Raw genomic sequence first — 10,682 nt, 5'->3', positions numbered from 1 at the left:
CTCTTGGCGGTGTGCACGTCAAATTTTGTAACTTTGTGCGCGGCTCCGCAACCGAAGAAGCTCGAGGCGAATCTGGCCGAGCATGACGTCTCATCACGCCTGCACCCAGTCTGCGCTTCGAGTATAATAAACACCTCCCCAAACAGATGAGACAAGGTGCGTGCGCTCTCTAGGGGGCCCTCTGCAGGCCACGGGGCCCTTTGCAATTGCAAGGGTCGCTTAGTGGCTGGGCCGGCTCTGAGTAATTTAGTTAATAACTCAGTTACTTTTTGGAACAAGTAGTGAGTTCCCAACACTGGTCACCTGTCACTGCTGCGCACTTCACTTCGCACTCGCAGCATCCTCCTTGACTTTCACCTGCATGCAATTCATTATATATCACACGCGCACACACACACACACCTGCACCTCGTCTGCAGCTTCATCAGTCCTCCTATTTAAGCACACACCTCACCTAGGTTCTTGGTCTGGTCTTATGCTAATCCTACCTGTTTCTCCAGCGGTGTCTCCTGTGTCCTGTTCGCCAGCGGTTACCTTCACGTTCCCGGTTCACCGGTCAGAGTGCAAGGTGTGTGCTTCCAACCTGTAAGAAAAAGACAGTTCTGTCATTGTCACGAGTATTTTCCGTAAAATTCACCTCTACATCTAAATCTTACATCTAGATTTTCAATGTTTGTTTTGTCTTGGCGCCCTTTAAAGTATGCAGAGTTACTGTTTGCGCTAGGGATGCACGATATTATCGGCATGACATCGGAATTGCCCGATTAAACACTTATAATATAAAAATCGGCCGTTATGAATAATTATGCCTCGCCGATTACGTGTCGATATGCACCTGCAATAACTCACGTGCAAGGAGTGCTAAAGCATAAGCGATAAGATCATGCCAGCACTGTGGTCATTCTTGAAGTGAAAACAAGCAAATAAATTGCATGTATGGTGCATGTATGGACAGTTTTTAAATGCTGCCTTGAATTTGTGCCGGTGTACAGCAGAGTTTGCCAGGTATTCATAACAAAACGAGCCCAGCCGCGTCTCCTCCCACAGCAGAAGCTTCTCCAGGTCCTAGTGCCCGTCCGCTACAATGTTATATTTATACATGTAGTTACAGTAATAAAAAGAAAAGTAGAATTCACAAATAAGTTACTACTTTTTTTTTTATCTGAATAAATCAGTAATTATGTTAAATCACAAACATGACACTTGTACATTAAATACTTTTATATACAAGTTTATTAATCTAATAACATTTTATCAACTGGATGACAAATAATCCAAGAAGCTCTAAAATAATTGTAGAATCTTTTTATTTGATGCTAAAGACAGCAACCGATGCCAAACGTTAAAGCCAAAAAATACAATATTTAGATTACAGCTGCATCTGTCGGGTGAAAAAGCACTGACTTTATTATTTTCAGAGCTTTTAATATACTCTTTTAAAGCTACACTGTGTGATATTTTGCCCCATCTAGCGGTGTAAAGGTATATGATCATCCAGTGAATATTAGTTTCTGTTGCTCTCAATTCTGATTTCGTTTTAACTCCTACGGTGGCCGATTTAGTCCAAGATTAACATGGCTTCCAGTTCGACCTCGTCCATGAGTGCCATCGAGTGTTAAAACTTGAAAGGCGAAGCTTGAATTTACGGGTATGTCCCTCTTTGGCTAATGTACTTTCAAGATGGAGGAGCAACATGGCGACCGGCACTCGAACCCCTCACCCGTATGTGTTTTAAATGGCATATTATAAACTTACGAGAATAATTTATTACTTGAATGAAGTAAATATACATTAATGAGCACATATTCTTTTGAAATACCTAAGTGTTTTTAGCTAAGAATAAACAAAAAGAAAAAGTTACACAGTGTAGCTTTAATTAAGTTATTTTTATGACCATTTATTTATCTTTAACAAGTATCATTTTAGTAAGGAGACCTCAGAAATCTGCAAGCAGAATGGTGAAAAAAAAAGTGTTTGCTCAAAATGGTGTTTGCAAACAAAGGGAAAAAAATGTATTGTCCAAAATGAGCTGAAAAAATATCGGATATGGGAAAAAATAAATATTGTGCATCCCTAGTGTGTGCTCAATGTGAATGCTACAGATAGTGAAATAGATGCTGGTATCATATAGATAGTGAAATTCACAAGGTTTGTGTCCAGATTTTCACGTTTTGTGAGAGACACTTAAGCCTGGTTTCACAGACGAGGTTTAGTTTAAGACAGGATCTGGCCTTAGTTCAATTCATTTTAGCAGCTGTTACATGTAAACATGCTTAGGAAGAGAGAAATGACTGGTGCATCTTGAGGCAAAATAATGGCACAGATATATTTTAAGATATGCCCAGTTAAAACATGCATTTTAGTTTGAGACTATATAGCTTAAGCCTTGTCTGTGAAACCGGCCATTAGTATTAATAAATAAGATATGCTTGCCTTGAGTACTCCTGTGTATAATTCCACTTTGTTCTCAGAGAGTTTCATCTGATTTCTTGCAGTTCTCCAGAATAATGTGCAGTCTGTATCGGACTTAATGCTGAGGACCGGACTGCAGGAGACGCTGACAGTAAGTGTGTTTAATGTCAGCTGTCAGAGTCTTTACCAGCCCTGTTTCTATCACTCCACCAGTGAGATGAAAGACAAGAACCAGCTGAGGTGTCATTACACGGAGAGCACGAGAGCTGTCTGTCTGGCTGTAGATCTGACGGATCCGTGATTTGAGCCGGTTTCCTAATGAAGGCTTCAGTAATTAGTGTCTGTGATCAGTTGCCTGTTTCTCACACATCCTTTGAGCGTTTACTACAGAAACAAAACCAGGTGGTGCTGGTACACGTGTTTATATGTACGACGGAAAGATAATATCTATCAAAAATATGATTATAAAATGCCAACCTGCAAAAAGTTTAATAGAAACTTCTTAACTGATGTTTTTCTCCAGTTTTAAACAGTTGTACATGTTGCATTTGCTGCCAGAATTGAATGTGTGGGGCAATATTGTTTTTGAACATAATTATGTAACAAATATTGTTTTTGAACACAGCTATGTGTGTACACCACCACCCTATTGTGGTAAAAATCTGCTCACATTTATTTTCCCCGTAAATCTGAAATTGTGTCTCATGACCCGTTCCGGAATGTGATCCAATGTGATGTCACAATGCACAGGCCCCGCCCACGACTGACACAGACCCCGCCCTTAATATCTTAGCCCCTCCCCTGAGTGAGCTGTACACAGTCTGTCATGTTTATCTCCTCGCCTAAAGCAATAACGTGTTCTTATTAAAGGGTTAGTTCACCCAAAAATGAAATTTGTCATTAACTCCTCCCCTTAATGTCGTTCCTCACCCGTAAGACCTCCGTTCATCTTCACACACAGTTTAAGATATTTTATATTTAGTCTGAGAGTGTATGCAAGTGTATGCACACTATACTGCCATGTCCAGAAAGGGAATAAAAACATCAAAGTCGTCCATATGAGACATCAGTGGGTTAATTAGAGTCTCTTGAAGCATCAAAAATACATTTAGGTCCAAAAATAACAAAAACTACGACTTTATTCAGCATTGCCTTCTCTTCCGTGTTTGTGTTTAACCCTCAAATAAAGATTCAAATGGTTATGAATCAGTGAATCGATCAATGATTCGGATCGCCAGTGTCACGTGATTTCAGCAGTTTGGCATGAGATCCGAATCATTTGTTGTTACAAAAGATTTCTATTTTTAAAACATTTGCTTCTCTTCTCTTTTTTTTTTTTAAATTACTTTTTATTCATCAAAGTATTATAAAAAAGTATCACAGGTTATGAAAATATATTAAGCTGCAGAACTGTTTCCAACACTCATAATGAATCCTCATTGGAGAATGATTTCTGAAGGATCATGATCACTGAAGACTGGAGGAATGATCCGGAAAATTCAGCTTTGATCACAGAAATAAATCATCATTTAAAGTATAATAAATTGAAATCCAATTGTTTTAAGTAAGGGATAATGTACCCCCAGCCGGTTGTTATCGCAGAATAAACCCCTTCAGAGTGATCAGGACCCCGACGCGAAGCGGAGCATCACTCTGAAGGGGTTTATTCTGCGATAACAACCGGCTGGGTGGACATTATCCCGCTTATTACACGGCTACTAGTCTCAAATAAATAATTATTAGACACTAAATATTGTCTTGAGATTAAATATTTTATTAGCTCTTAAAGGGATACTTCACCGTTTTTTCATATTAAACTATGTTATTCCCTTAACTAAGATGAGTTGATACATACCTCTGTCGTCTGAGTGCGTGCACTTAATCTCTCTGAGGCGGGGTGACATTCTGATAGCATTTAGCTTAGCACACTAATCACAGTTCATTCTTATGGTACCAAACAGAGATCAAGTTAGAAGCAACCAATCAACTCCACGTTTCCCCTATTTAAATACAGTTACACGAATAGTTGGACGACCAAGTATGGTGACACAAAATAAAACGTGGCGCTTTTTTAACCGAGTTAAAAAGGAGAACTATAATGTATGGCGGAATAGCACTTCTGAGAGTACTTCAACTCGGCGCAGTAAAAAGTCCCGGCCGAAACATCCTCCCTCACATCGCCCCCTCCCTCTCTCATTTCCGTAAATAGAACCAACGTGACTTTTACTTCTACCTGTGCAACTAGCAAACTGCAATCATGGAGTTTGTAGAGGATGAAAACTGGTTTGTAGCAGACCCAGAGCCATATATGTTTGAACCTGAGTACACAGAAGAGGAACTATCTCTTATGGACCGTGAGAGGGAAGAAAGATATGAACTAGAACAGACTGGAGCCGGCGAAAGAACACGAGCAAACAGCAATTGGTGGTGCAAGTGTGACTGTTGCGGACATATGCCGACTGAAATTGAAAGCCTGTGCTGTTCAGAATGGGCCCAGGAGTTGCCATCGATGGTGTGGGGCAATGTAGAGTCAGAATACCCTGGACAAATCACCTGTGTCGCGGCAAGCGACGCGTTTGCAGCAATGATTCACCCGGCAGTCGTACATTTTTTCTTTCAACGTGACAAAGTAAATTGGAGGAAACGACCCACGCCGAGTGGACCAGATGGCCAGCTATCCTCAGAGTAAGTGCTATCTGAAACCATTGAAATATGCATATGTATCATGTTTTCATATATAAATGTAACGTTATACCTATTCTATCGCTGTCTTCTCAGTCAATATAGGTTGGTGTCCTACCGGATAGTGCTGGAATGGGCGCTACAGGGCGAAACTTTGGGCAGAGGGCATCGGAAACCACTACCATCATGTGTGGTCGGGGCTATACGACAAAGATATCCTTCTGAGTCCGGTGTCTACGTTGGATTTCACGAAGTACATGCGGCAATGGATATGTAACGTTGGACCTACTGTAACTGAACATTATGTGCTGGGCCGAGTTCAGATCCAGATTATGTTTATATGTTTCACAGACATCTGTGGGACAATTGCACTGCAGCTTACGTCAGAATAGTAGACGTAATGTTTGTTTATTTTTCTATATTACAACAATTATGTATGTCTTGCTATCACTATTTATTTTAAATTTTTTGATTTGTATTCAATTCAGTTTTATATATTTGATGTATATTAATAAAGCTTTGAACCTACAACATCTCCAGTGATACTTTTATCTTGGTTGCTAAATCAAATGGCTACTGATATAATCACACATGAAACATCCAGGATCTTTTTTCAATTAAATTCAATACCATAGTAAATACAAGAGCTCATGTGTTCTCCAGGCAAAAGGTGTTTTGTCAGATTTGTTCAATCATAAGTGAAGTCAAAACAAGGGAAAATACGTAATTTATTTCAAAATATATAAATAAAAAATTGTCTTCATATTACTGCAATAAATGACACTTTTTTTTATTCTCCAAATTAAATAATTCACATAGTAAATACGATAGGCCATGTGTTCTCCAAGCAAACAGTTTTTTGTCAGTTTTTTGTAAACATAAGTGAAGACAAAAAGTGGGAAAATACGTTTAAAAAAAAATTCACAATATAAAAAAAAATTGCTCTCATATCACTGCAATTACTGATATGTGCCTTCAACACTTGCTATGCAAGTACAAGTCCCCTCCTGTGTTTTTTCAATGGCACAGGTTCCTTTTCATGTCAGCAGTAAACCACAATGGCTTACAATGTACAAAAAGTTACAATGGCTCTGATGGACCTCTGAATCTTGAGGCGTGTGATTGTATGACCTTCTCTTTGTTGGGCTTTGGTAGCAATGCAATGTTGGCAGCTAGACGAGGTACTTTGATACGGGATGATGCGTCTTTGAATCTGATAGTGGGGTCAAGTCTTCTTTGGATCACTCTGTCCATTAGGTCATCTCTGAATTTTTGAGTCGTCTTCGCATAGATTGGTCTAGCAATCCACTGCTTTGACTGCTTTTGAAAGACAACATTGTGTCTTGTGAGGCCTGAAATCAAAATAGTGTGAACAAACGTGCTGGAAGTATAGTAAATTCAGAATTTTAATATTTATGTTATTATACATGTTAGTACTGTGACTTTTTAAAAAACTAAATTACACTAGTCAGTCATATCTGTGTCATCAGTTATGAGAAGATCATGTTCATGCATGAATGGATGACACATTGAGAGGTCCAGGGAAATAGACAGTATCATTATAGTATTTTGCATTCCTTTAGTACCCACCGGCTGCTGTTGTTGCCTGTTCCCGCTTTGTGGAGTGATTCTCATTGTGATCCATAATCGCTAGCATAGTGCGTGCCTTCATTGAAGGGTATTGAAAATGAATTCGCTTTGGACAGTACTTCAAAAGGGCATTGTGGAACACCTCAAGTTGTCCTTAAAAATAAAATAAAATGCTTTACAACGGAAAAACAAGAGCATGAAGAGCACCCTCCCCCCTCCCCTCATACAGACCTATGGCAAAATACTTTACCAGAATCTATTCTCACTAAGACAGACATGACTTAGAACCATATTACTTTTCTGCATGTCAAACTATTTGAAACACATACCTGTGTGTTTGAATAGTGTCATCTGTTGTAGGTCTTTTAGGAGACGTGTGTCCATAATCATTGCTTGAAGAGCTTTGAAGGCAGGGGAATTCACTTTTAGCCACCTCTTCGTTCTTTGTTCCTCTGCTGACAAGTCCTTATGGAAACATCTGTATTCCGTTCCGTTTTCTTCCCAGCGATGGACCCCAGTGATGTGGTGTTGGAGAGACATCCATCGTCTGAGCAGCTCCTGACAACACAAAAGCAGAGGCACACTTTTAACCATCTGTAATACAATACAGTTGTCTTCTGTGTTGAAGACCAAAAGTTTGATTGGCATTTGACCTGCACATAGCATTGGATGTATGTAATAACATAAAAAAAATCACTTAGTGCTGAGCTATTTCTGTATGCTTGGGTACCTTTGCATCTCCTTTGGAGGTGCAACAGCTCCACCACATGTGGTTGCTGACACTCCTAATCCAAGGAGCAAGATCTTTGTACTCCTTTCTGTTTGATGCTGCAACCATTTTTTTTTTAAATCCTGAAAAATGAGAGAAAAGAATTACAATGGGTAATCACATTCATTGCATTGACTATGTAGTGTTTTTCATAATTGTGTATTCTTTCATTAGTACCAATTTAGGTATATTTAGCTCTAGAAACATGGACATGAAGTTGTAATCAAACCAGCGGTAGTGCACCGCACACATTCTACAGACCCCTACAAAGTCTTGTGTGAAACATTGGTAAATGACAAAAATGGAGCCAAAATATTTGGGGTTATTCTCTAGCTCTACAGCTTAGACAATCAGTACACTAACCTTTGGCGACATGCCACGGATCAAACTGATGAATGATGTGAGGATATTCTTCTCTAAGCATTTTTCTTATGGACGGATGCCGGTCTGTGATGACCACTTTTACATCAATGCCCTCATCCAGGATCCTATCCAGGCCTTTCTTGAAGGCCAGTGGTTCCATTGCGACTGAACTGGAGGCCTGGGAAACCTAGAGAGCACAAATGTATAGATGATAACATCTAAAAAAATATTAGAGAATTTGCTATAGACTTGTGAAACTAATTGACAATTTACCTGCATCAGCTCAAACGCCACGATCTGGTTAGTGGATTCGTCCATGAAAGAATATGTGTTGTATTTGCTGGAGTGTCCGGGGCTGTCACTTCTACCGTCTCCACATAGCTGCACTCCTTCACCGTCTTCAGTTTGGCAAAATAATCTTGCTTTGATTATGTTCTCCTGTTGTGTGTATGATTCCTCAATCACTGGGAGCAGGTAGCTTGCCTGTATGTTGTAGAAAGTTGTCTGCAGGGGCAACTGCAGGTTGAAAAGTCCAGCCCAGTCAGCTATGTCTGTGTACGTACAGCCAGTAAAGATAGTGGCAGCTGCTGCGAGAAGGTTATTTTCTGCCATTCTACGTATATTGGGACATGACTCCCATTGTCCTATATGCCCATTGCTGCATTGCCAATTTATAGCGATTCTACTGCCGAACTGTGTTATTGTCTGGTTCAGGTCACACATCACAGCACCACATGTTATACATTTCTGAAAGAGTTCCATGAGTTTGGACTCATTTACAATCCACTTCCTCTCCTTCCATCCTCTGGGTTGTCCAAAGAGGCTTGATGAACTTCCTGTGGTGGTGGTGGAGGGGCTTGAATTTGCCTCAAAGCTGGTGTCTGTGGGATCGACAGCAGGCTCTGAGGTCATGCTGACATCAAACACTGATGTTCCACTCATATCCATCACAGTAGCTTCAATGTGGTGTGGTTCCTGTTGTAGTCAAATTAGAATCAAAATAAACATTGGTTTTGCATACCAGTGCCATATCCAGTATATCTTGAGTAAACAATTACATGACTTGATAGGAAACAAAGTGTAATGGTTTCCATAAATTACATTACGGATAATCGATAGCAGACATAGAAGTTGTCCACTCACCTCAAATACAATACTTTTTCTTGGACCACACATGGTCATAATTGTGGATGATGATGCTGTGTCCTAGACATGAAACAGATTTCAAATATATGTAGGTCATATTGCAATCATACAGTAACTGTATAAAACATGAAGATTCATTAGCTTACAGATTTCATTGACCATGTGGGAGCCAGGGCAACAGCTGGTTTGCGTGAATGTGAAGGACTGGTAAACTGTACAGACAAGGGAACTTGGAACGCAGCAGTAGGCTCTTCAGCTCTGTGCTTCTGGGGGGTTGAATGAGGTACACCAACAAAAAAGGTTTCGTCTTGTTCTGGCAGATCTTGCTGTAAGTCACTCAACTCTGCCTGTATAATAATTGACACAGTTATGACAGAAATTGCAAATTTCAAATTAAAATCAAATTAAAGCACTAACATCATATTATATATATATATATATATATATATATATATATAAATAGAAAACACACACACACACACACATACATATACATACATATATGTGTGTGTGTGTGTGTGTTTTCTTTACGTTTATCAGAGTGAGAAGAAAGTATTGTTACAGTGCATAACATAAGTAGACAGTAGCCTACACTTTCAGTGTTTCACCTGAGACAAAAATACCCCTCCCACTACCATTAGTCAAGCGATTACCATGGTAGACATAAGCTTGCAGTCTCATGATACAGAGAATCAGATTTGGTGACACTAAGTTATAACGTTACACTACGGGCTTAGGCTTATACTTAATTTTTATTTCTGAGCTCACTTCTCAAGTACATCAAACAGTCAAAAACTCTGTATTGCCTGTCTCACAAGCGCACTGATTTCGCAGCAAAGTTACTTGTTTACTAGGTTAAACACCACTAAAGTTTGATAAGCTAAGGTTACTGCCTTATATGCCTTATATGCATGCACTGGACAACCAAATACCATGCAAAAGGACACTTACAGTGTTAGGTGATGATCCACTTTGTTGTGTTCTTGCTTTGATTATTGTCGGTGTGGCAGAATCCTTTAGGCGTAATCCTGTGGAGGTATAGTCCTCCTGTGTGAAATGCTCGGAGCAAACACGCCATTTCTTCAGAATATCCAGCGGTGTTGTTGCATCGATGTTCAACGCAGCTAACCAAGCTTTCCGCCGTTTGTGGTGAATTGGAAATCGATGAAACATGACGGCACTAAATACCTTCGCCTTGTTCTCACAACCCTTTACGACACACGTTATAACCATGATCTTCCTACAAACGGGTACTTCGTCAACTCTGCTCAAACTACTTCTACTGATGCAGGCGTGCAGGTAACGTTGGTTCTATTTACGGAAATGAGAGAGGGAGGGGGAGATGTGAGGGAGGATGTTTCGGCCGGGACTTTTTACTGCGCCGAGTTGAAGTACTCTCAGAAGTGCTATTCCGCCATACATTATAGTTCTCCTTTTTAACTCGGTTAAAAAAGCGCCACGTTTTATTTTGTGTCACCATACTTGGTCGTCCAACTATTCGTGTAACTGTATTTAAATAGGGGAAACGTGGAGTTGATTGGTTGCTTCTAACTTGATCTCTGTTTGGTACCATAAGAATGAACTGTGATTAGTGTGCTAAGCTAAATGCTATCAGAATGTCACCCCGCCTCAGAGAGATTAAGTGCACGCACTCAGACGACAGAGGTATGTATCAACTCATCTTAGTTAAGGGAATAACATAGTTTAATATGAAAAAACG

General features: G+C 39.8%; 2 protein-coding genes across 4 annotated transcripts in view; one reads left to right on the top strand and one right to left on the bottom strand.

The window, feature by feature from the left end:
* The first annotated feature begins 2,499 nt into the window (after positions 1–2,499).
* The window catches only part of rbfox3b (RNA binding fox-1 homolog 3b), a 622,784-nt gene continuing 614,601 nt past the window's right edge, over positions 2,500–10,682 (top strand). For all 3 annotated transcript variants that reach the window (XM_067456312.1, XM_067456283.1, XM_067456267.1), the window contains exon 1: positions 2,500–2,563. The gene's annotated coding sequence lies outside the window, so the exon portion shown is untranslated. The remainder of the gene's footprint in view (positions 2,564–10,682) is intronic.
* LOC137050195 (uncharacterized) lies at positions 6,069–9,007 on the bottom strand. Its single transcript, XM_067428745.1, has 7 exons — positions 8,960–9,007; positions 8,090–8,791; positions 7,817–8,003; positions 7,415–7,536; positions 7,014–7,242; positions 6,685–6,837; positions 6,069–6,446 (listed from the first exon to the last, which is right to left on the bottom strand). Exons 1-7 carry the CDS (start codon positions 8,996–8,998, stop codon positions 6,175–6,177), a joined length of 1,704 nt encoding a protein of 567 aa, XP_067284846.1. The 5' UTR covers positions 8,999–9,007; the 3' UTR covers positions 6,069–6,174.

This window comes from Pseudorasbora parva, chromosome 2 (genome assembly GCF_024679245.1).
Source record: "Pseudorasbora parva isolate DD20220531a chromosome 2, ASM2467924v1, whole genome shotgun sequence".
NCBI lineage: Eukaryota > Metazoa > Chordata > Actinopteri > Cypriniformes > Gobionidae > Pseudorasbora > Pseudorasbora parva.
This window is presented reverse-complemented; position numbering and strand designations above follow the sequence as displayed.